This window comes from Sprattus sprattus, assembly GCF_963457725.1.
Source record: "Sprattus sprattus genome assembly, chromosome: 10".
Taxonomy (NCBI): Eukaryota; Metazoa; Chordata; class Actinopteri; order Clupeiformes; family Clupeidae; genus Sprattus; species Sprattus sprattus.
The window spans coordinates 5,089,145-5,116,223 of NC_137908.1; the positions used below are offsets into that span (position 1 = coordinate 5,089,145).

The window sequence follows — 27,079 nt, forward strand, 5'->3', positions numbered from 1 at the left end:
GATGGGGACAGGTTGGGCGGTGACAGCAGCAGATGTTTAATGTGTCTTCATCTGGGGAGAGCCCAGCTTATGAGAGCTGTTGGATGTCTGTGCCTACATTTAAACATGCATATGTGTGTGTGTGTGTGTGTGTGTGTGTGTGTGTGTGTGTGTGTGTGTGTGTGTGTGTGTGTGTGTGTGTGTGTGTGTGTGTGTGTGTGTGTGTGTGTGTGTGTGTGTGTGTGTGTGTGTGTGTTTCTCTGTGTGTATGTGTGTGTGTGTGTGTGTGTGTGTGTGTGTGTGTCTGTGTGTGTGCGTGTGTGTGTGTGTTTCTGTGTGTGTGTTTATCTCAAAGGTATCATGGCGGGGTCTAATCGGTCAGGAGATCTGCGTGATGCTCAGAAGTCCATCCCCATCGGGACCATCCTGGCTATCACCACTACCTCCATCATCTGTATCCTTCACACACACACACACACACACACACACACACATATACACACACACATACACACATATACACACACACGTACACACACACACACACACATATACACACATACACACACACACAAGTACACAAACACACGTACACACACACACATACACACACACGCACACACACAAACACACATAAACGTACACATATGCACACACCTACAAATTCAGGTTAACACACACAGGCACACACAAACACAAATATATGCACACACACACACACACACATATACATTCAAGTAAACACACACACACACACACACGTATGCACAATTGCACATACACACACAGAGACACACACACACACACACACACACACACACACACACATACAGTATATATGCACATACACACACACACACACACACGCACACACAAACTCACGTTGCTATAAAATCTGCGTTTACTTGTGCTAAGTGCCTGACACTCCAAATATATGGTGTTGGACTTAGATAGTAACTCAGTATAAGGATGTTTATCTTGGGCTCCCCTAGTGGCCAACATGATATTGGCCTAAACCCCCTTGTAAATGCTCAATAATCTCAGCGGATGACTGGTGAATTGGATACTATTCCCACTAGTCCCTAGACGGAGAGTGTGTTTGTACATTCTGTAAATGGAGTTCTGTTTTGATGATGACTTGTAATCCGCTGGAGAGCCGTGTGCCTTGACTGCTGCCCTCAGACATGTCCAGTGTGGTCCTGTTCGGCGCCTGCATCGATGGGACAGTGCTGCGAGACAAGTAAGACATCCTCCATGTCATCGATCACCATCAGATCTACACTTCCTTTCTCTCTCCTGCAACTTTCTTTCTCTCTCTCTCTCTCTCTCTCTCTCTCTCTCTCTCTCTCTCTCTCTCTCTCTCTCTCTCTCTCTCTCTCTCTGGAGTCATTGGTGTTATTTGTGTGATTGTGTGTAATATGTTTGATTGTTTGTGTGTGTGTGTGTATGTGTGTGTGTGTGTGTGTGTGTGTGTGTGTGTGTGTGTGTGTTTGTGTGTGTGTGTGTGTGTGTGTGTGTGTGTGTGTGTGTGTTATTGTGTGTGATTGTTTGGGATTTGGGATTCCTGTATGTGATTGGTTGTGATTGTGTGTAATATGTTTGGTTGTGTGTGACGATGTGTGATTGTCTATGGTTGTGTGTGTGTGTGTGTGTGTGTGTGTGTGTGTGTGTGTGTGTGTGTGTGTGTGTGTGATTGCGTGTGATTTTGGTCCTGTGTGTGTGTGTCTGTGTGTGTGTTTATGTGTGTGTGTGTGTGTGTGTGTCTGTGTGTGTGTGTGTGTGTGTGTGTGTGTGTGTGATTGCGTGTGATTTTGGTGCTGTGTGTGCTGCTCAGATTCGGAGAGGCCGTGAGGGGGAACCTGGTTATCGGAACGTTGGCGTGGCCGTCGCCGTGGGTGATCGTCTTCGGCTCCTTCTTCTCCACCTGTGGGGCGGGGCTTCAGAGCTTGACGGGCGCCCCTCGCCTGCTCCAGGCCATCGCCCGGGACGGCATCGTGCCCTTCCTTAGGGTCAGAACACACACACACACACACACACACACAAACACACACCATACACTCAAACACACACACACACACTTAAACACACCATATACACACATTAACCCAAACCACACACTTAAACACATACCATATACACACATTAACCCAAACCACACACACACACATAAACACACACCATAAACACACATAAACACACACACATACGCAGATAGACAAACACACACCCACATGTTTGGCCACAGACATACACACTCTCACAGACTTATACACCCACACACACACACAGAGAGACATAAACTCACACACGCACACACACCCGCTCACACCTTTCTTCTGTCCCCCTGTGTGTGTGCAGGTGTTTGGCCACGGAAAGGCCAATGGTGAACCCACCTGGGCTCTGCTCCTGACCGCCTGCATCTGTGAGAGTGGCATCCTCATCGCCTCCCTGGACGCCGTGGCCCCTATCCTTTCCATGTAAGACCCCACAACCACCAAACCCAACACACACACACACGCCCTGGTCCCCATCCTTTCCATCCCACAGACACTGTTACACACACCCCATTTTAAAGCTGAACTCAAAGCACCCAAAATGGCACATTTTAATTTTGAGAAAGTATGTTCATTTTGACCACAAACGTTCAGGGGCCGTATTCACAAAGAATCTTAGGGCTAAAAGTAGCTCATAAGTGGCGAATTTAGGAGAAACTCCTAAAAATAATGGGCGTGTCAGTCTTAAATGTAGGACTCCTAATTTTTTTTACTAAGAGCAATTCACTAAATATTTTATCCCTAAAAGTAGCACCTAAGTCTAGGACAGCTTAAAACTCCTCATGAGGACTCCTAAGTCACTAAGACCTATTCACAAAAAATCGTAAGATGGCTGCAGCCGACTTGGAATTGATAAAAGACATTGCTTAAACCGTGAAGGTATTAATATTGTCGTAGAATTAGCGCGGGATGCAATGACGCCTTTAAACAACGATGTGTCCCGAAGTGAAATGTTTGGAAACATAAAGATATCATTCAGCCGTTTAATTCATCAAACTATCAACGCACTGTAGACCCCACATCATCCAACAGTTGGATGTACCGATGACTTGTGCATTTCAACGGAGAGCGGTCTGCAGCAGGTTTTTGAGAACTTACCAGCTGGATGCCGCTGGGGTGACAGTGGCTATTGGTCCTGGGACCAGTAGGCTTTCGCTTAGGCTATACGTTTCATGTTCGTTTCGCTTTGATCAATTAAGATTGGAGGGCTTAAAGGGCCGCATGTGCTGATATTTGAAGTGGTCAAGGGCTGGAAATATAATAGCCTAACAGTTTGCTGGATGCTTTAATTATTACTGCCTTGATTACATGCAATTGCCATATTTTATATTGATCGCTTTATATTTCTCTTAACGTGCAAAGTGTCATTCCCGTTGGATGCACAAACTTGTCATCATGCGTGTGCATTCTGCTAACTGCACTGTCCATAACTATTTAATATGACTTAATTTGAAGCCTAGGTTATTCTCTTATTTTCAGTCGATATAGTGGGATTGTTAGAGAGACGTCACGAATGAGTTTTTAATGAGAGAGCCTGTCAACAACCAATCACCGTCCTCACCCCTTCTAAACTCGTGCATGAGAAGCGACGTCATCCATAGCAACGGAGTTTTTATCTTAAGCTTAGGAGTTGGTATTATCCTTAGTATGAGTAGGTCTCAGAGCCGTTGTGAATCACTTTTAAGAAATTACTCCTACGTAAAAGGTTTTAGCGCGAGTTAGGAGCACTCCTAGTGGTAAAATAAAAGGCTTTGTGAATACGGCCCCAGGTCTCTAACTTCCACTTGAAGAAAACTTTTTCCCTAAGTTACATATGATTGTCCTTTCTTCTCTCGTCTTTCTTTCTCTCTCTCTATCGCTCTCTCTCTCTCTATCTCTCTCTCTCTCTTTTTCTCTCTCTCTCTCTCTCTCTCTCTTTCTTGCTTTCCTCTCTCTCTCTCTCTTCATATTGTAGGACACCATAATGTATCGCACTGCACAGTGGCATGTCAAACTGTACTGTAAAGAAGAGACACTTGCAACAGAGGTGTTCTTCTCTCTCCCTTCTGACCTGTTGTCTGTGTTCTGGAAGGTTCTTTTCTCTCCCTTCTGACATGTTGTCTGTGTTCTGGAAGGTTCTTTTCTCTCCCTTCTGACCTGTTGTCTGTGTTCTGGTAGGTTCTTTCTGATGTGCTACATGTTCGTGAACCTGGCCTGCGCCCTACAAACTCTACTGAGGACACCCAATTGGAGACCCCGCTTCAAGTTCTACCACTGGTGAGTGTGACTGCCAATCACAGCAGGAGCCTTTTTCATTGGTCGAGAGAAGAGGGCTCAGCCCGCACTACGACACTTAGTCATTTGTCATGTTCAGGAGCTGTGAAATAGCTGTCTGTCCTTGACTGTGTGTCAACCAGGTGTATCTATTGAGTTGTGCTTCATAAATATGAGATGTGTCATTATTGAGTGCAGTAAAACAGGACGCCAGAAGACTTTTGGCCTTGTGAATCTGCCTCTCATTCCTTCTCTCTCTCTTTCTCCGTCTCTTTCTCTTTTTCTCTCCTTCTCTCTCCATATTTCTCTCTCTCCCTCTCTCTCTTTCCTCTCTTTCCCTTTCTGTCTCACTCTCTTTCTCTCTTCTTCCCTCTCTCGCTCTCTCTTCCTAATTCTCTCTCCCCCTCTCTCTCTCTCTTTCTCTCCTACCCATTCTCTACCTCCTTTTCTGTCCTCCATCACGCTGTTCAGTTCAGTCCTTCTTTCTCATGTTGACATGACACGTATCAGACACCAGCACTGCCAACGCTGTTAACCTCTACAGTATAAAACTGTGACAGTGATCTCCGCAGTACAACACTGTGAAAGTGTAAACATTGTATATTATAAACGAAGATAAAAAAATACAGAGATAACAAATAGCCAGCAATACGGGTTTGCCATGGGTATGCAGAGGATTTTCCCCAAAATGTCTTTATAATTTGATGTAATTTGTAATTTTTGTATGAAACCATATCAAATATTTGTAGTAACAGTTTTAGAAAAGCAATAAGCCCCGCGAGTCCGTGGTTTGCGCTGATTTTAGAACAGGTAAGGGGGTTTTATAATTGAATGTATTCTGTTTAAAAAGACAATCTCACGCTGTGCTTCTCAAGGATGATGTTTTGGCACTGGTGGTGATAGCTCCTGGTGTTTTACGTCAAGAATGTGTCAGATCTGCAGGGCTCTATTACCAACCAGTGTTCACTGAGTCCTGTCTTCACCATGTCAGCTTTATGTCTGTTCTCTAAAGGAGGTTCTCAGTGTGTTTTTGAAGGAGGATCTCAGTGTGTTTCTGAATGAGGATCTCAGTGTGTTTCTGAAGGAGGATCTCAGTGTGTTTCTGAAGGAGGTTCTCAGTGTGTTTCTGAAGGAAGATCTCAGTGTGTTTCTAAAGGAGGTTCTCAATGTGTTTCTGAAGGAAGATCTCAGTGTGTTTCTAAAGGAGGTTCTCAGTGTGTTTCTGAAGGAAGATCTCAGTGTGTTTCTAATGGAAGATCTCAGTGTGTTTCTGAATGAGGATCTCAGTGTGTTTCTGAATGAGGTTCTCAGTGTGTTTCTGAAGGAGGATCTCAGTGTGTTTCTGAATGAGGATCTCAGTGTGTTTCTGAAGGAGGATCTCAGTGTGTTTCTGAAGGAGGATCTCAGTGTGTTTCTGAAGGAGAATCTCAGTGTGTTTCTAATGGAAGATCTCAGTGTGTTTCTAATGGAAGATCTCAGTGTGTTTCTGAATGAGGATCTCAGTGTTTTTCTTTCTCCTTTGGTTCCTGTGCTTGGTTCTCTCTTTCTGTTATGTTCAAGGAACTACTTGTTATGGGACCTATTTTTTTGTGTAGTAATGCAGCACTATGTTTTACCAGAGCTGCGTATAGATACCGTTTACAGTACTGCTTGAAGGGATCCTGTGTATAACTTTCTGAAAGTGGTTCTCAGTGTGTTCCTGTGGTTCTCCCCCTCACAGGGCGCTGTCCTTCCTGGGGATGAGTTTGTGCCTCTCCCTCATGTTCATCTGCTCCTGGTACTACGCCATTGTTGCCATGGTGATCGCCAGCTGTATCTACAAGTATATCGAGTTCAGCGGGTAAGCGGAGCATGGTGATGGAAACAGATGGGAATGGAGTGTTTGGGGGGGGGGGGGCACCTGTCGGGTCCCTAATCCCCCCCATACACACACACACACACACACACACACACAAATATACACTTCGGCTCCAGATCCAAACCATCTCCGAAATTTGGGATATGCTTGCTTTGGTCTCTCCAGAGCGGAACCACAGGGAAAGTGGTGTTGCTCTCTGGGCTGTAGCTGTTGCACATGTACTGGGAGAAAGTGTGTGTGTGTGTGTGTGTGTGTGTTAGTGTGTGTGCGTCTGTGTGTGTGTGTGTGTGTAGAGCTTAACCTGGATTAGAGTGAGAGCTTGTGAAGGATGATATTTGTGTTCAGTGGAGTGTGTGTTTGATTGAATTGTCCTGGTGTGTGTGTGTGTGGGGGGGGGGTTTGTTAAAGGTTGCTGCTTGGCATAATGTACACACATGTAGTGTGTGTGTGTGTGTGTGTGTATGTGTGTGTGTGTGTGTGTGTGTCCGTGTGTGTGTCCGTGTGTGTTGGTAATCTGATTCCCCTCTTGTGTACTGTTGACAGGGCGGAGAAGGAGTGGGGTGATGGGATACGTGGGATATCCCTGAGTGCCGCCCGATTCGCTCTCATGAGGCTGGAGGAGGGGCCTCCTCACACCAAAAACTGGAGGTGAGAAACACACACGATCCCTCTCACACACACACACACACACACACACACACACACACACACACACACACACAAACACGCACAGCTTGCATCAAAGTCAAAGTTAAACACTAACACTTCACTGAGCTCAAACATCAAACATCACACATACCTACAAACACACACACACACACACACACACACCCAGGCCTGTATCTACACACAAACACACACAGAAAAACACACACACTCACACACACCCCACACAAGCTCCCCACCACCGGCACCGTACTCCTCGGCAGTCCTGAGAGAGCCGCTCGTAGCCAGCACAAGGCTATAATCAAATAAAACACACCTCCAAAAAAAACGTGTTGAAAAGAAATGTGTTACTCAAGGTGGTAGAGTAAAATGATGAAACCACTAAGATCAGGGGTTTATTCCCCATAGTTCACACACTGATCATATTTATACCTTAACTGTACTGTAAGAGCTTGTGGTTCACACACACACACACTGATAATATGTATTCCTGAACTGTACTGTAAGAGCTTGTGCTTCACACACATACACACACACACACACACTGATCATATTTATACCTTAACTGTACTGTAAGAGCTTGTGGTTCATACACACACACACACTGATCATATTTATACCTTAACTGTACTGTAAGAGCTTGTGCTTCACACACATACACACACACACACACACACACTGATCATATTTATACCTTAGCCTGACTGTAAGAGCTTGTGGTTCGCACACACACACTGATCATATTTATACCTTAGCCTGACTGTAAGAGCTTGTGGTTCACACACACACACACTGATCATATTTATACCTTAGCTGTACTGTAAAGCCTGTGGTTCACACACTCTGATAATATGTATACCTAAGCTGTACTGTAAGGCCTGTGGTTCACACACACACACACACACACACACACACACACTGATAATATGTATACCTAAGCTGTAGTGTAAGGCCCTGTGTATCACACACACACACACACACACACACACACACACACACACTGATAATATGTATACCTAAGCTGTACTGTACGGCCCCGTGTATCACAGTGTGGGCTGAGTTAATAAATGCTCATACTAATGCAGATGAATGAGTGGTGATCCAGGCCACCTATTTCTCCTGATCCGTGTCATCATCTATATTAAACACTGCCAGCTCCACTCTGCTCCTCTGCTGGCCTTCCTCCACAGGGCCTGTCACCTCCAGCAGTGCTGCAGCCTCATTGTACTGTGTAATCCCCGTCCACACTAACAAAATGTCCCAGATTTCAGATGCCTCGAGGTGGCACACACAAACACACACACACATAGGCACACACACACACACACACACACACACACACACACACACACACACACACACACACACACACACACACACACACACACACACACACACACACACACACACACACACACACACACACACACACACACATGTTCCTTTACACGCACACACACACACATTCACACAGATGGGAGACCATATGTAGGCACACAAATACTCATGTCAAACTCAGAACACCAAGTACTGTGGGTCCTGTACCCAGATATTGGCTGAAGATAACTTCATAACAGCAACAACATAAACTAAATCGATGTTGTTAAGAAGCTGGTTAAGAAAGGGATGACATTAACAAGCCACACTTTAATCTATCACTGTTTAATCTATTTGCATTAGACCATTGTTCAAAACCGGTTTTTAAAAGTGTCAGCAATAGCCTATAAGAGCAAATCTGACGTGAAAAGATGTTTGTTATACACGGAAGGTTTAAAATGGTAAGTGCGCGAACCTAACTAGTCCTCTTTGAGTGCTGTGGTTACAGTCATTTTAGGTGGTAGAGAAGTCGTTCAGCAATCAGAAGATTGCTAGTTGGATCTCGACTTCTGTCTTCTGTCACTCTATGCGCATGCTCCATGATTTTTCTTGAAACAGGTCCTTATGAATGTGATAAAAAAAGGTACTGGAAACAGTAAAAATGTTTCTGGCTCCAGGCAATCCAGGCTCGGTGTAAACCTCCCTCTCTCTCTCTCCCTCTCTCCCTATCTCTCTCCCTCTCTCTTTCTCTCCCTCTCCCTCTATCTCCCTCTCTCTCTCTCCCTCTCTCTCTCTCCCTCTCTCCCTATCTCTCTCCCTCTCTCTCTCTCCCTCTCTCCCTATCTCTCTCCCTCTCTCTTTCTCTCCCTCTCCCTCTATCTCCCTCTCTCTTTCTCTCCCTCTCTATCTATCTCCCTTTTCTCTTGTTATTTTGTTCCTTCTCTCTCACCCTCTCTATCCTTCTCTCTCTTTCTCTCTCTCTCTCACTCCTGCTCTCTCTATCACTTTCATCCTGGTCCACTGATCTCTCAAATCAAACTGTAAGGCAGAGGAATCAGATATTACGATGAAACATGACTTTATACGTCATAAATCATGTTTACCAGTTATGATGATATACTGCATTGCAATGGTCTGTGACTTTGATCTCTAAAAAGTGTGTATGCCAACCCCCTGGCTTCCCTCTCTCACTCTCTCTCTTTCTCTTTCTCTTTCTCTCTCTCTCACACACTCACACACACGCACACATCCACACACTCACTCACACATACATACACTGACACTCACACACTCACACACACACACACACACACACACACACACACACTGACACACACACACTCACACACACACTGACACACACACACACTGACACACACACACACACACACACACACACACACTGACACACACAAACACTGACACTCACACACTCACACACACACACACACACACACACACAGGCCTCAGATGCTGGTGCTGGTAAGCATGGACGCGGAGCTTAACGTGGAGCAGCCACGCCTTCTCTCCCTGACCAATCAGCTGAAGGCAGGGAAGGGCCTGACCATCGTTGGCACGTCGCTGACGGGCACCTACCTGGACAACTTCGCCCAGGGCCAACAGGCAGAGCAGGTGCGTGCCCACACTGTCTGAGATACACACACGCAAACACACATACACACACACACACACACACACACACACACACACACACACACACACACACACACATGCACGGGTGACCTCCACTGAGAGCTGCAGGGTAATCATTGACTCATTTACAAGAGGCCTGCATCATAAGACTGACACCGCCGTGTCATAAACATGTACTGGCCTGCATCATAAGACACAGCCGTGTCATAAACATTAGTCTTATTTTTTGTATTATTATATAGTTAGTTTCTACTATGTTTGGCACTCTGAGATTCTTCTGAATGAAGAGTGCGTTACAAATTAAATTCATTATTATTATTATTATTATTATTATGTAATGGCCTGCATCATAAGACACCGCCATGTCATAAACATGTAATGGTCTGCATCATAACACTAACACAGCCATGTTATAAACATGTAATGGCCTGCATCATAACACTGACACTGTCATGTCATAAACATGTAATGGCCTGCATCATAACACTGACACCGCCATGTCATAAACATGTAATGGTCTGCATCATAACACTAACACAGCCATGTTATAAACATGTAATGGCCTGCATCATAACACTGACACTGTCATGTCATAAACATGTAATGGCCTGCATCATAACACTGACACCGCCATGTCATAAACATGTAATGGCCTGCATCATAACACTGACACCGCCATGTCATAGGATGGCATGATGTCATGTCCTGTTATGAGTAATAATGTCTTGGTGTCATGTCACCATAATTGTAATCCTGTAATTGTCATGACAGTATAATTCTGTGAAGCTTAGTAGCGTGTGACGTCTTCTGAGAGCTGTCATGACAACCACTGATAATTGTCACACGGAACTGCTAAATGTTTGGACATGAAATATCATGACGATTAATGACAGGACAGGGCGCCTGCTATGACATGTGTATGAGATGGCTATGTCAGTGTGATGACGCAGGGTTGAAGTGAAGTGTTGTTGCCGTATAGTTCGACAGTGGAGTTGAAACGTGCCGTGTCAGACAAAGGAGGCTGAGGCTCTAGTGAAAAGGCTCAAATTCACGGGTTCTGGAATGTAACTTCTAGAAGGTTCAGTAATTTTCCTCAGGTGTTTGGGAGTCAGGTTGACTCACTGCACATAGATGTGTTTTTTCCCAACCATGCGTCATTGTGTCCACTTCATACTGGTCATCAGCAATCTGTTTTAATTTTTTTAAAGAAAGAAACATTTTTAGTCTCCCCAAAATGTTGGCTGAACAGCACATTGCTATAATTTAACTGGACAACTATCCTAGTCTAATATGAATATCATTACACTTTTTTCAGAGATGAAAACATTTTGAAATCAAATTCACCTGTACTTTACTGTATCACAGATGCAGACCAGTTTGTGTGATCAGGTGCTTTACAGTGAAAGGAAATCAAGTCTGAAGGCAAACCCACACACCCATGAAAAATAAATCACTCCTTTAGTTTTTTTCATTATATGATTCAGTGTTCTTCGTTCCATTTGTCAGCAGACTGGACATGAAAGCCTCTAGGATTAATTTTAATGGTGATTTTTTTTCTAATGAAATTGTCTTTTGAGCTTTAAATAGACTTCATAAGACAGACAGGCGGCTGTGGGAGAGAGATAAAGGCCTGATGGCGATTACAGCCTGTCACAGGATTCCAGGGATGAGTTTCTCACCGCTAAAAACGACAGTTAATGGGACAGTTTGAAGAAGTAGGAAGATAAATCTGCACCTGTGGCTCTCAGCTCTCCTCCTCTCCCTCTCATTCTGTCACCATCTCAGCATGGCGTGTCATTTCCTCTTTGGGCGTGTCATTTCCTCTTTGAATAGGTGGCAGTCTCGCAAAAAGGCAAAGATAGACCAACTGGATAGTATTATTTGTCAGTGGATATCAGAGAGGCATTTTTTTTCCAAGTATACAGCAAATATATATGCTTATGTTTTTAAAATATATTTAGAATATTCTATATATATTATTTTTTGAAGTAAGTGTTTCTAAAGTACTTGAATATGAGTATGTGAATAGGTGGTGGTGTTCTGTTGAAGTGACTGCTGTGTGACACATTTCCGTGACAGTAAGACAAGTTGCATCTCAGCATGTCTTCCCTGGGGCAATTGGCTTATCAGCAGCCCCCTGGTGTGTGTGTGTGTGTGTGTGTGTGTGTGTGTGTGTGTGTGTGTGTGTGTGTGTGTGTGTGTGTGTGTGTTTGTGTGTTTGTGTGTGTACAAAAACAGATATTATGGTTTCAATCGATCAGGTTTTGCGTGGAATAATCACTTCCTAATCTTTCCTGTAGCATGGCTTTAATCAGCACTTATCTTCATGTGTGTGTGTATGTGTGTATGTGTGTGTGTGTGTGTATGTGTGTATGTGTGTATGTGTGTGTGTGTGTGTGTGTGTGTGTGTCGTGTGTGTCCCATGTGTCGTGTGTGTGTGTCATGTGTGTATGTCCCGTGTATGTTTCCCCCGTGTGTCATATGTGTGTGTGTGTCTCGTGTGTGTGTGTGTGTGTCTGTGCCCCGTGCGACCCGTGTGTGTGTGTGTTTGTGTGCGTCTCGTGTGTCGTATGTGTGTGTGTGCGTCCCGTGTGTGTGTGTGTTTGTGTGCGTCTCGTGTGTCGTATGTGTGTGTGTGCGTCCCGTGTGTGTGTGTGTGTTTGTGTGCGTCTCGTGTGTCGTATGTGTGTGTGTGCGTCCCGTGTGTGTGTGTGTTTGTGTGCGTCTCGTGTGTCGTATGTGTGTGTGTGCGTCCCGTGTGTGTGTGTGTGTTTGTGTGCGTCTCGTGTGTCGTATGTGTGTGTGTGCGTCCCGTGTGTGTGTGTGTTTGTGTGCGTCTCGTGTGTCGTATGTGTGTGTGTGCGTCCCTTGTGCCCCGTGTGTGTGTATGTGTGTGTGTGTCCCGTGTGTGTGTGTATGTGTGTGTGTGTCCCGTGAGCAGGCTCTGCATAAGGTGATGGAGACGGAGAAGGTGAAGGGCTTCAGTCAGGTGGTGATCTCCTCCAACCTGCGTGACGCTACGTCCCACCTGCTGCAGGCCGGGGGTCTGGGCGGCATGAAGCACAACACCGTGCTGGTCAGCTGGCCCCGCAACTGGAAGCAGGCCGAGGACCACACCTCCTGGAGGAACTTCATCGGTGAGGATGGGGGGGTCGGGTGTGTGTGTGTGTGTGTGTGTGTGTGTGTGTGTGTGTGTGTGTGAGGATGGGGAGGAGGAGGGGGGGTTGAGGGGGGTAACACTTTATTTGAGGCTGTTAGAGAAAGTACCTGAAGTCAAAGCAGTCATGTATGTGGACTGATGCCTATGGACCTCTCATCTCAGTCTCTGAGTGTTTCATGCCTGTGTGTGTGTGTGTGTGTGTGTGTCTTACACGTGTGTGTCTTGTGCCTGTGTGTGTGTGTGTGTCTTACACGTGTGTGTTTCATGCCTGTGTGTGTGTGTGTGTGTGTATTGTGCCTGTGTGTGTGTGTCTTACACGTGTGTGTTTCATGCCTGTGTGTGTGTGTGTCTTATATGTGAGTGTTTCATGCCTATGTGTGTGTGTGTGTCTTACACGTGTGTGTTTCATGCCTGTGTGTGTGTGTATCTTACACGTGTGTTTAATGCCTGTGTGTGTGTCTTACACGTGTGTGTTTCATGCCTGTGTGTGTGTGTATTACACGTGTGTTTTTCATGCCTGGGTTTGTGTGTCTTGCACGTGTGTGTTTCATGCCTGTGTGTGTGTGTGTGTGTGTGTGTCTTGTGCCTGTGTGTGTGTCTTACACGTGTGTGTTTCATGCCTGTGTGTGTGTGTATTACACGTGTGTGTTTCGTGCCTGTGTGTGTGTGTATTACACGTGTGTGTTTCATGCCTGTGTGTGTGTGTATTACACGTGTGTGTTTCATGCCTGTGTGTGTGTGTGTGTGTGTCTTACACGTGTGTTTAATGCCTGTGTGTGTGTCTTACACGTGTGTGTTTCATGCCTGTGAGTGTGTGTGTGTATTACACGTGTGTGTTTCATGCCTGTGTGTGTGTGTGTGTCTTACACGTGTGTGTCTTGTGACCCGGGCAGAGCTGGTGAGGGAGACCACGGCTGCCAGCCTGGCTATGCTGGTGCCCAAGAACATCGCAGCGTTCCCCTCTAACGGCGAGCGCTTCACCGAGGGACACATCGACGTCTGGTGGATCGTCCACGACGGAGGCATGCTCATGCTGCTGCCCTTCCTCCTCAGGCAGCACAAGGTGTGTGTGTGTGTGTGTGTGTGTGTGTGTGTGTGTGTGTGTGTGTGTGTGTGTGTGTGTGTGTGTGTGTCTAAATAATCAAACCAAACTATAGATGATGTCTTTATCTTTGAGGTGTCATGTACACTGTCATGTAACACTGTCCTGATGGTTGGCAGGTTTGGAGGAAGTGTAAGATGCGCATCTTCACCGTGGCTCAGATGGACGACAACAGCATCCAGATGAAAAAGGACCTCACCACCTTCCTCTACCACCTGCGTATCGAAGCCCAAGTCGAAGTCGTGGAAATGGTAAGGAAATCACACAAATACACACACACACACACACACACACACACACACACACACACACACACACACAGAAAACACAAACACGTAGAAACACACATATGCGCTTGCAGACACACATGCTCAAACAAATACACAAAAATACACACAGGAACAGAATGTTACACAAACACACAGAAATGTACACACACACACACACACACACACACACACACACACCTACACACACACACACACACACAAACTGTTTTTGTCCTCTATGTGTGTCAGCGCCTTGGTGACGCCATAGGATTGGCCTCCGTCTCTCTCGCTCTCTTTCTCGCTCTCTTTCTCTCTCTCGCTCTCTCTCCATTTCTCTCTGTACATTCAAACCTGTGTATCCGTTATAGTGTGTGTAAATGATCAGACCTCGTCCACACCACTCACTCACACACTGGTGTTCCTCTGCACCACCGTGAAGGTCACCTTATCTAAAGGTCGCTGAAGGTCAGCCTGGTCTGATTGAGTTGCAGGAGTGCAGTCTAATCTAATGGTGACATTTTCACAGCTGTGGATTAAAGCGGCTCCTGTTTTATCAGGAGAAAGGCTCCATGTCTCCGTGTCTGCGGCTCTGATCCAGTAATCCCAGTATCACAGCTTGGCAAGTCCCTTGCGCTAGAAGCTACGTGAAGCTATAGGCTCGTGGCTCCAGATAGGAGATGGTTCTCCGGCACAGATCTGGCCCATGTTAGGTCCAAAGTCACCTGCTGTCTAGGACCATTGCCATAAGAGTGTAACGGTAGCCAGTGGGTACAGTTCTGTGCAGTGAGTAAAAATCACTTGCTTTGCATTGCGTTGTGTTGCGTTGCGTTGCGTTTAAAAAAAAAAATCTGTTTTTTTTCATGCTTTGCTTTGCTGTTTCTCTTGCAGCAAGACAGTGACATCACAGCCTACACGTATGAGAAGACACTGGTGATGGAGCAGAGGTCACAGATCCTCAAACAGATCAACCTCACCAAGACAGAGAGGGAGCGCGAGGTGAGGCACAACACACACACACACACACACACACACTTACACACACACACATACACAATTACACTCACACACATTCACACACACACACACACAAACTAAAACACACACACACGCACACATACTCACAAGTTGGTCTACTTTTCAGGAAATCTTGAAGGACAGCACTTCTAGTGTCTTCTTCAGTGACCTGACTTATGTCATGCATTTTGCCTGGGTAGAGACTAGAGGCTTAGAGTCCATGACCTCAGTGTGAGAGTGAGGCTGTGAGACCCTCAACCCCCACCCCCTCACACTCACTTAGCAGACAGCACTGTGATAATATACATTCAGAACAACATCAGTACTCTATGATTTCAAGGGAAAACACACACACAGCAAACATGCAACACTATCAGAGGCCCCCTAAATGATGCATGTTTGTCCATGGGCGATGTGGATAGAAGCCCAAGTGCTGACATCCCTGTTTCTCTCTCTCTGTCTCTCTCTCTCTCTCTTCCTCTCTCTGTCTCTCTCTCTCTCTTTCTCTCTCTCTCTGTCTCTCTCTCTCTTTCTCTCTCTCTTTCTCTTTCTCTCTCTCTCTTCCTCTCTTTCTCTCTCTCTCTCTCTCTCTCTCCCCCTCTCTCAGATCCAGAGCATCACTGACAGCTCCCGTGGGTCTATCCGCCGGAAGAACCCGGCAACAGTAACCACGCAGCTCAGTGTGAGCGAGGAGCAGCCTGGGGGCAGCAAGGAGGAGAAGCCTGAGGAGGAGGTATGGCCCGTTTCCCCCCCCCCCCGGCAACCCCTCTGTTGCCATGGAGACAGTCGGATCAGCCCCTGTCCCCCGGCAACTCCTCTGTTACCACAGATGCATGCCACCATGTCACCATTCCATGGCAGTCCATTCAAACTCACTTACTTTTACAACAACTCTTCTAAATGTATTTTTAATGTCCTCTAGTACGTCCGCCAGCCTGTGCACACATTTCTTCTAGGTATAACTTATGAACGTAATTGAACTAGCATTAACAGAGTGTATTTATTACTCTGCGTGTGTGTGTGTGTGTGTGTGTGTGTGTGTGTGTGTGTGTGTGTGTGTGTGTGTGTGTGTGTGTGTGTGTGTGTGTGTGTGTGTTGTGCACATATTTCTTCTAGGTATAACTTATGAACGTAATTTAACTAGCATTAACAGAGTGTATTTATTACTCTGCGTGTGTGTGTGTGTGTGTGTGTGTGTGTGTGTGTGTGTGTGTGTGTGTGCTGTGCACATATTTCTTCTAGGTATAACTTACGAAGGTAATTAAACTAGCATTAACAGAGTGTATTTATCACTGCTAATCTGGCCAAGAAGCACCCCTTCATTAAGCAATGTTTTGATAATGACACTCGTGTTAAATACCCTGATAATGCAGAGATAATTGCCACTGCCCAGTGAAGTATAATAGTCTTTTATTACAGATCAGTGGCCCTGCCACTCTCACCTCTCCCATCATGCCCGCCCTGCTGTGGCTCTGATTCATCTGATCTCAGATCTGTGATAATTACTAGCACAGGGAGCTAATTACAGCTACAGGCTGCGGTCCCTGCACAGGTTTCAGTCAGAGAGAGATGATGGTGATATTCAATAGCACACTTTTCCTTCTGCGAGGACTTGAAGAATGTGTGTGGGTGGTGTGTGGGGGGGGGGGGCAGTTTTTCTTGTTTTAATGATTTTTTTTACGTTTCAAACCCTGCTTCTGTTGATTTGCCTAACTGATGGTGTGTGTGTGTGTGTGTGTGTGTGTGTGTGTGTGTGTGTGTGCTGCGTGCATGTGTGTGTGTGTGATCTACTGAGTTGATGTCTGGTGCAGCAGTGGTTCTAACTGCTCTCTCTGTTTCCTCCTCTCTCCTTCGCTGTTGTATAATGATCCCTCCTCCCCTGACATGTCGCCATTTGTTCTTACCTTTTTTGGTCTTTCGCTCCCTCTGTTTCCCTCTGCTATCTCTATCTCTTCCTTTCTTTCTTTCTCCCTCTGTCTCCTTCTCACCTTCTCTCTTTCTCTGTCCCTCTCTTTCTCTGTGTCTCTATCCCTTCTTCTTTCTCCCTTTCTCTCACCCATTCTCTCGCTCTCCTTCCCTCTCTCTGTCCCCCTCTCTCACCCTTCCTCTCTCTCTTTTCCTTTCTCTATCCCCCCCCTCTCTCTCACCCTTCCTCTCTCTCTCTACTTCCCTCTCTCTCTGTCCTTCTCTCTCTCTCCTTCCCTCTCTTCCTCCCTCTCTCTCTTCCTCTCTCTCTTCCTCCCCCTCTCTCTCTTCCTCCCTCTCTCCCTCTCTCACCCTTCCTCTCCCTCTCTCTCTCTTCCTCTCTCTCTTCCTCCCCCTCTCTCTCTTCCTTCCCCTCTCTCTCTTCCTCCCTCTCTCTCTCTCCCTCTCTCTCTCTTCCTCCCCTCTCTCTCTCCCTCTCTCTCTCTTCCTCACCCTCTCTCTTCCTCCCTCTCTCTCTCCCTCTCTCTCTTCCTCCCTCTCTCTCTCACCCTTCCTCTCTCCTCTTCTCTCTTCCTCCCCCTCTCTCTCTTCCTCCCTCTCTCTCTCTCTCCCTCTCTCTCTCTTCCTCCCCCTCTCTCTCTCCCTCTCTCTCTCTTCCTCCCCCTCTCTCTTCCTCCCTCTCTCTCTCCCTCTCTCTCTCTTCCTCCCTCTCTCTCTCACCCTTCCTCTCTCCTCTTCTCTCTTCCTCCCCCTCTCTCTCTCCCTCTCTCTCTTCTTCCCCCTCTCTCTCTCCCTCTCTCTCTCTTCCTCCCCCTCTCTCTCTTCCTCCCTATTTCTCTCTCCCTCTCTCTCTCTTCCTCCCTCTCTCTCTCACCCTTCCTCTCCCTCTCTCTCTTCCTCTCTCTCTTCCTCCCCCTCTCTCTCTTCCTCCCTCTTTCTCTCTCCCTCTTCCTCCCTCTCTCTCCTCTTCTCTCTTCCTCTCTCTCTTCCTCCCCCTCTCTCTCTTCCTCCCTCCTCTCTCTCTCTTCCTCCCTCTCTCTCTCTCTCTCTTCCTCTCTCTCTCTCTCTCTCCCTCTCTCTCTCTCTTCCTTCTCTCTCTCTCCTTCCCTCTCTTCCACCCTCTCTCTCTCCCTCTCTCTCTCTTCCTCTCTCTCTCTTCCTCCCCCTCTCTCTCTTCCTCCCTATTTCTCTCTCCCTCTCTCTCTCTTCCTCCCTCTCTCTCTCACCCTTCCTCTCCCTCTCTCTCTTCCTCTCTCTCTTCCTCCCCCTCTCTCTTCCTCCCTCTCTCTCTCCCTCTCTCTCTCTTCCTCCCTCTCTCTCTCACCCTTCCTCTCTCCTCTTCTCTCTTCCTCTCTCTCTTCCTCCCCCTCTCTCTCTCTCTCTTCCTCCCTCTCTCTCCCTCTCTCTCTCTCTCCTGATGGTCTGTGGTGAATGTTCTCTGCCCCGTGTCCTGTCTCTCAGTCTGTGGCTGTGTCCCCCCCTGCACAGGAGCAGCTCATCCACGACAAGAGCACCAACCCCCCCACCCCGGCCACACCCCAGTCCCCCGCCTCCGAGAGTGTGGCGACCCCCGGGGAGGGGCAGAGGACCTGGACCGACCCCAAGCTGGATGGCGAGCCAGCCCAACCCCCCACTGGTGCCACCCCCGAGGGCATTAAGGACCTGTTCAGCATGAAGCCGTGAGTGTGGGGCAGTTGTGTGTCCCTCCCATAGCTGGCACACCTCTGCCCATGACATAGCTGGCACACCTCACCCCAAACGCCATAGCTGGCACACCCCAGCCCAAACGCCATAGCTGGCACACCTCTGCCCAAACCCCATAGCCGGCACACCCCAGCCAAAACCCCATAGCTGGCACACCCCAGCCCATGACATAGCTGGCACACCCCAGCCCAAACACCTCTCTGCCTTTAACATAGTATTCATAAGTCAGTTTATTTTAACCCGTAGTGTATTCATAACTCATAGTTTATTTTAACTCGTAGTGTATTTTAACCCGTTGTGTATTCATAACTCTTAGTTTATTTTAACTCGTAGTGTATTTTAACTCATAGTGATATCATATGGTCCCTTGATAGTAAATATATTCCAAATCGTGGTGTTGTAGTTTGGCCCATGATTAATCCCTGGTAATCTTATGATTAATCTCTGGTATTATTACGATGCCTTCCTGTTGTAAAATAATCTCTGATTAATACCTGGTGAGATAATCCCAACTCAAAGTGTGTTCGTGAGGTCTGTGATGGGTAAAGTGATCTTTCTGCCCCATGATGTTATACTAAGGTCCTTGATTGATAGTCATGACATGTTACCCAGTCATGCGATGTTGTGGTTTGGTCCATGATTGATGACCGGTGATGTGATGAAGTCTTCCTCACTCATGTTTCTTTCCTTCTCATGCTGCAGTGAATGGGAGAACCTGTAAGTATCTGTTTCAGTTCTAGCAAGACATAGTACACACATGCACCCACACACACACTCACCCCCCCCCACACGCACACACACACACACGCACACACACACACACACACACGTACGCACACACTCACCCCCCCCACACACGCACATACACACACACACACACACATACACGCACACATGCACACACACAAACGCACATACACACACACACACAGAGTGAGAAAGATTCGCTTGCACGCACCATCACACACACACACACACACACACACACACACACACACACACACACACACACACACACACACACACACACACAAACACTCTCTGTAGCCAGGTCTCCCGTACGGGTTCCCGTGGCCAGGCTATGTGCTATGGTTCACTGCATGATCTATCGTGCTGTCATGCCCAGCCTTGTAATGACTCAAAATATAATACAGAGGGAATATGAGAGTGGAAAAAGAGACAGAGAGAGAGAGAGAGAGAGAGAGAGAAAGAAAGGAAGGTGATGGGATATTTTTTCCCAAGACATCCAGATGAAGATAGGAACACACGACAACATCTTGCAAAACTGTTAAAAGTTAAAAGCCTGCACACCAGTGCTGGACTGTGTCTCTCCGTGCCTGTCTGTTCTGTCTGTGTCTCTCTGTGTCTGTCTGTTCTGTCTGTGTCTCTCCGTGCCTGTCTGTTCTGTCTGTGTCTCTCCGTGTCTGTCTGTTCTGTCTGTGTCTCTCTGTGTCTCTCTGTGTCTGTCTGTTCTGTCTGTGTCTCTCTGTGTCTCTCTGTGTCTGTCTGTGTCTGTTTGTGTGTCAGTGCTGTGTCTGTATCTGTTTGTGTCTGTCTGTGTCTGTCTGTGTCTGTATCTGTTTTGTCTGTCTGTGTCTGTCTGTCTGTCTGTTCTGTCTGTGTGTGTGTGTGTGTCTGTCTGTCTGTGTTTGTTCTGTCTGTCTGCTGTGTCTGTCTGTGTCTGTCGTTTCCGTCTGTGTCTGTATGTCTGTCTGTGTCTGTGCTGTGTGGTTGGCTGTGTCTGTCTGTGTCTGTGCTGTGTGGTTGGCTGTGTCTGTCTGTGTCTGTCTGTGCTGTGTGGTTGGCTGTGTCTGTCTGTCTGTGTCTGTGCTGTGTGGTTGGCTGTGTCTGTCTGTGTCTGTCTGTGCTGTGTGGTTGGCTGTGTCTGTCTGTCTGTGTCTGTGCTGTGTGGTTGGCTGTGTCTGTCTGTGTCTGTCTGTGCTGTGTGTCTGTCTGTCTGTGCTGTGTGGTTGGCTGTGTCTGTCTGTGTCTGTCTGTGCTGTGTGGTTGTCTGTGTCTGTCTGTGCTGTGTGGTTGTCTGTGTCTGTCTGTGCTGTGTGGTTGGCTGGTACATGTTTTATGTGAGGTTTTTGTGAGGTCACGCCTCTGATCTCCCCTCCCCTCCCCTCCCCTCCCCTCCCGTGTCTCCCCCCAGGAACCAGTCCAACGTGCGTCGCATGCACACCGCCCTGCGGCTCAACAACGTCATCGTGAAGAAGTCCTCGGAGGCCAAGCTGGTCCTGCTCAACATGCCCGGCCCGCCCAAGAACAGGAGCGGCGACGAGAACTGTATCCTCTCAAAGCATGCTGGGAACAGCCGCGCGAGGTGGTCTAGAATGGCCATATAGGAGCTGACTTCACCTGACACAGGATAGATGTTTGCATATTTACTCAAGTTTCCTTTGTATGACGTTGCAATTCCATTATTAACACGTTTTCTACTTACTGTTGAACTCAGTTAGGTTTTGAACTAATACTGTTTTATAATGATAACATAATCACGTCTAGGAATTTAGTACGAGAATATGTGTTACTCTGGCGCTGGACCCCATTAGCGGGTGTTGTATTCACCATGCCCTCCCGGCTAAACTACAGGAGCCCTGTGTGGTGATTTGTGTGCTGGCTGTGATCCTAGCTGTGCGTTGTTCCTGTCCGTAACGCACTGGTGGTGATTTGTGTGCTGGCTGTAATCCACGCTGTGCGTTGTTCCTGTACGTAACGCACTGGTGGTGATTTGTGTGCTGGCTGTGATCATATACCTGTGCGTTGTTCCTGTACGTAACGCACTGGTGGTGATTTGTGTGTTGGCTGTGATCATAGCTGTGCGTTGTTCCTGTACGTAACGCACTGGTGGTGATTTGTGTGCTGCTCTGTGATCATACCTGTGCGTTGTTCCTGTCCGTAACGCACTGGTGGTGATTTGTGTGCTGGCTGTGATCATAGCTGTGCGTTGTTCCTGTCCGTAACGCACTTGTCTCAGATATGGAGTTCCTGGAGGTGCTCACCGAGGGGCTGAACCGAGTCCTGCTGGTGCGTGGAGGAGGCCGTGAGGTCATCACCATCTACTCCTGAGATGCCTGCCCATCCAATCACCATCCCCGCCACTCCGCCCAACCCCACCCACAACCCCTTACCCCAACCAATCAGCTCCCTGCCCTCTGGCTCTTTTCCCACTCCTCTGAACTCCGCCCCCACCATACTGAACTCTGTCACAGGCCACTAATGCCAGCCCAGACCAAACAAACCCCGCCCCTCACCCAACCTAACCCCGCCCCTCTCTCTCTGAACCAATCATGCTGCAGCTGAAGGTCAAGCACTGTCAGATAACCAGGCCCCGCCCCTCTTCCTCTTTAGACTCCACCTCCTACAGTAAGGCCAGTTTACACTCTCAGAAAAAACACTCAGAAAAACCTCATCACAAAGCAATACAACCCCCTAACACCCCCCAGAAAATACCCCCCAACACCCCCCGGCTCTACATGCCCCACTACCCACAAACTCACCACCAGACATTAAGAGCCCCTCAGTCACCTCTTCCAGAAGCCCCCAACTTTGGCCCTCTTCCTAGCCGTCCTCAACCCAGAGCACCAGAGAAGAAGAAGAAGCTGCAGATCTCTGGCTTGCCGGCGCCCCCTAGTGTTGCGTTCAGAGCATGCTCAGAGCGTCCACACAGGTCTGCTCTCAGTGCTCAGTCCAATGCACCCTCCTCCCGCTTAGGCACCGCACTCACACAGGACCGCCAAAGAGGGTGGAAGGAGTGGGGGTTAGGAGACCACAGGGCCAGAGAGTTCTTTTTGGTCTTCTCGACCTTTATGTTCTGTAGTCCACTGTGTGTGTGTGTGTGTGGTCGAGGTGGTGGATGGTGTGGGAGGGGGGGGGGGGGGGGGGGGGGGCGGTTGGGGTGATCGGTCTGATAAGTGTGTTGATGTTCATCAAACTGTAAGCAGGCAGATTGATGCTGCCCTGTCAGTGTCTGACGCCCTCTCAGCCAGGCGATGGAGGAAGACGATGATGAAGACCCCCCTGCTCTTCTCCTTCCCATCAGCACTTCAACCCGGTTTTGGTTATTGTTTACGTTGTTTGGATGTTGTTGTTTTTTAATCGTCCATCTCCTGGATCAAAGTTGTGAGATGGTTCTTCAGAGGACAGTGGAGGGAACTAATTAGTTCTCACTCTCAGTGACGTATCCTCTTGACCTTTGTCAGTCGCTGCTGTCGTGGGGTTCCTGTGAGGTGGATGTGATCGTGTCGCTCATTCGTCCCCTGTGTGTTACGGGCGTCTCTATGTCCTTCATGAGTGTGGCCCAACTGCCCCTCGTAGACTGCCACGTTTAGTGCCAAAAATAAACCCGACTGGTGAGGACTATCAACCCGCTGGGGCTGTGTGACAAGACCGACGACCCGAAGACAACCCGAACTGGAACCAGAACCAGAACCAGAACCAGCATGGAGATGGACACGCAGAAGATGAAAAAAGAAAACAAAGCTAAACAAAGCTAAACAAACAAACAAACAAATTGACAAAGCTCAGTGTGAGGATGTAAATAGTGTATAATATCAGTGTGGTATTTTATTCTGTGACTAACTACTGTAACCAGTTTGTAGACAGGAGAAAGTTCCTATCTCACAGGGTCAGCTTTGAAGGCTTTTGATTGGCTGGAGGCTCCTCTACCCATGGTTCCCATGGTTCCTGTGAGAAGAACCTTAGGCAAGAACCATACCTGCACTGGCAGCCACTCTGCAACAAGTGATTTCATTACTTCAGCTGTTGTAAGCCTAAATGTGTGTGTGCGTGTGTGTGTGTGTGTGTGTGTGTGTGTGTGTGCATGTGTGTGCTTGTGCATGCATGGCTGTTACTGAATATTTTAATTTTGATTTTGTTTTTGTTTTTGTAGTTTATGCTACAGTGCATAAAGTATGCGAGTTATCCATAATTTTCAGTGTTTCAAACTATATTTGTTACCTGTCTGTCTACCCAGCTATCTATCTACATATCTATCTATTTTGTTTTCATAGTATATCAGAGCTATATCATGAACCAAATCATAAATCTTAAAGATATATATATACACATAACATTTTGCCAAATTGAGATGCATGTGCCATATCAAGACCTTAGAAAAGCCTATTGAAGAATATAAACGACAGATCAATTCACTGCTTTTTGTAAACAATGTGAAGATTATTCTGATTGGTCATGTTGAATAGGAAGCTGGAGTGGAAGAAATTACCAAGACAATTAAACAGGAACTAAAGGAACTCCAGCACCTAAATCCGAACTCTATGCATTATTAAGTTAGGAAAGACAGTCAGTGGTAGAACAAGATAGATAATTATTTTAACACGACTGTATTGGTAGAAGATTTGAGATATACGTATACAGTCATGCATTCAAACAAAGTGCATCTTTGACGGAATGTGCAATAGGTCAAATCTGTAGTCTCACTTCACTGCATTGTTTATTTTTGTACACATATTTTTATTAGAGGATTTTATTTCACCGTCGCTATCATAAAGATGTTTTATGTTTGTACTATGACTTAAAGTGTTTTGATCACTTGCACTTGTGGTAAAATTATTTATAAATACATAAATATATAGGTATAGATAGATAGATATGAATCATCTGAGAGAAAATGGTATAGTTTACAGAATACAGTATTATGTTTTACATATGTATGAAATATATCCCATTGGTCGTGAATGCTGCTAGATTATCAAATAGAATATATTGAATTGTATGTGTATATATGGCAAAAAAAATATTTATTAGAATATTAGAATTAGAATTTCAGATAAAGGGTAACCACATAGAGATACATATCAGACTAGAAGGTCCCACCTTCTGTTCAGATAATGTTTTGGAATAGGGGCTGATGATTGCCTTAGGTGAGGAGTTACTGCAAACTGGAAACCAAAATGGCCGCCACAGTCTCAGACAGGCCAAATGAAGTGGACTGAAGTAGCTGTCACCGGTCACAGGGCCTCCAGAGAGTTTGTGCTGTTGTTAGTCCAGGAGAGCCAGTAAGGGTGTTTTTTTTTGTGACTTGCCTGAGTTCCTATGAGGTCTTTATATCACTTCTTGCTTATTGGCTACTTCCTCCCTTACGAATGGCCACTGTCTGATGTGTAAACCTGCCAAACTTTGAACCCAGGGCTAGCTGCTTTCCTCTGACTAGCTTGTCTTGCTTTAGGCTCGGCCTGCTGACCAAGTCTAAGTTCCAAGGGACCAACCAATCAGCCAGCGCGTGGTTTTGCCAGCAACTCGGTGTTAAGCCCTTATGCATGATCTACCCTCAGCTGAGGCGGCCATTTCTGTTCTGTTGTGTGATCTCTCTCCTCAGTCTTTTTAAACTGTATAGGCGGATGCATGGAGATTGTGTGGGGGTTTCTGTTTTTTTGAGTTCAGACAGGTTAAACTTGTCTTACTGTGAACTGAGTTGTTGCTGACTAAAAACATATGTTTTTGTTTTTGATGGTGAAAACCAGTTCATATGTGTGTGTATCCTACAAATGGGAACCCACACATGAACTGGTTGGAAAAATAATGGCAAGAATGAAATGAACTGCTGATGGAGATAATGCCTTGACTTCTCCCTTAGGGCAATCAGTGTTTAAAAAAGATCTTTCTCCTGAGCTGAATGAAGTTAGGGCATAGTTTTATTTACCTGAAAATGAGACTGATTCAATATCAGAGCATCTCCTGCGTTAACTGAGCCTCACGTCGTCTGAAGAGTAGACACCTACAGGTGTGCCGGTGGGGGGCAACGGTTCCTCACCTTACGTTTCTGTATTTTATTGACTTCCTGTCTGCATGGTATATGTGGTATATTTGTTTAAGCTGTGTGTAGCTTGTGGTGGGCCATTTGTAGAAAAGGCAGAAGCCAGAGGGGAGAAAACATGTCATGACATGTCTTCCCCAGTCCTCTACTGCTTCTTTGCCCGTGCGGTGAAGCACCATCGTAAACCACAGTAGCAGACACATCTGCGGCTGCGGACGCACTATATATATCCCCGGCAAAAACAAGACAAAATAAACGAGTACATGGTATTGTAACCGTGGTGTTTTAATATTAATAGATTCACGTTACACTTGTAGGAGAATCTGTGTGTTGAATGAATGGCACCTAGGCGTTTCTCTTAGCACTGGATGTACACAGTCCTACTGCTCTTAAGCACCGTAGCCAACCATTGGTGTGTGGTTATACTGTGGTTTTTAGTAGCCTACAAAAAATGCCTGGTCTTTATTTTCTTTTCTTTTTTTTGTCAATGTTTTGTGCAATATATGATTTCCAGTTACTGCCTGAAGAATAAAAAAAAATCAGTTGTGTGAAATTTCTTTATACTTGTTGTGTAGATTGTTTATTTTGTTTTCATTGGAATGTCAGTGGTCCCCTTTTGTCTTCTATTGCGTGAATGCTCATGAGCCTACCTGTCACCTAGCTCTTGTGTTTCAACTGAAATGAACGTCGCATCTGTTTAATAGTGGCTAGCTGGAAAAGCACTTTATACCAAGAGCTAAGATTCCTTGCATACAAAGATTAGGAGGACCACAGTTCAATGCTGCATTAGCAAGAGTCGAAACTGGATCAGTAAAACGTTGATCCATACCACTCTCTGCTGGTGAAAATGATAATCGCAGCTAAGAGGCGCAAACGCATGCCAAGTTTGACTTGAGTTGGCGATTTGAACACAACTATTTGCGGACAGACTTTCCACCGTCCCCTACCGATTAGGAGCAACGCTAGGACGGATCTGTTTTGATCCACGAGATCAGGGTCAGATCTGTTCAAACGTCAGCTGCTATTGGGGCATAAAATACTACCTGTTTATCAAACTTTTCTCTAAAAGAGTGTTTCTTTTGGCATGCATGGTTAACCATTACCCAAATGTATTAACAATTATAGTGATGTAAAATTTTAGTATTTGTCACTGAATTTGTTCGGTGGGCCCCACTTAGACCACATATATCTCCCTACCCCAGTTGTCCTCCCTCCCTCTCACCAAAACCCTTACCCCTCACTGCAGAACACCTGAGTGAATGCAGTAAGATGTACCTGCATTTTTTTTGATCAAAGATTTTACACAAGCGCTTCCACGTCTGGACGGGGTTCTAATGGGATCA

General features: G+C 46.4%; 1 protein-coding gene across 1 annotated transcript in view; it reads left to right on the forward strand.

The window, feature by feature from the left end:
• slc12a5a (solute carrier family 12 member 5a) overlaps positions 1–22,027 on the forward strand; it is a gene marked incomplete at both ends in the record, with an annotated part of 75,837 nt that extends 53,810 nt beyond the window's left edge. The window contains 17 exon segments of the mRNA XM_080846291.1: positions 335–433; positions 1,162–1,219; positions 1,814–1,988; positions 2,338–2,456; positions 4,191–4,289; positions 6,007–6,126; positions 6,688–6,792; positions 9,591–9,759; positions 12,722–12,917; positions 13,834–14,003; positions 14,162–14,293; positions 15,200–15,307; positions 15,933–16,058; positions 18,713–18,930; positions 19,658–19,672; positions 21,111–21,244; positions 21,936–22,027. Of these exon segments, the coding sequence (XP_080702417.1) occupies positions 335–433; positions 1,162–1,219; positions 1,814–1,988; positions 2,338–2,456; positions 4,191–4,289; positions 6,007–6,126; positions 6,688–6,792; positions 9,591–9,759; positions 12,722–12,917; positions 13,834–14,003; positions 14,162–14,293; positions 15,200–15,307; positions 15,933–16,058; positions 18,713–18,930; positions 19,658–19,672; positions 21,111–21,244; positions 21,936–22,027 (2,135 nt within the window).
• Positions 22,028–27,079: the final 5,052 nt, after the last annotated feature.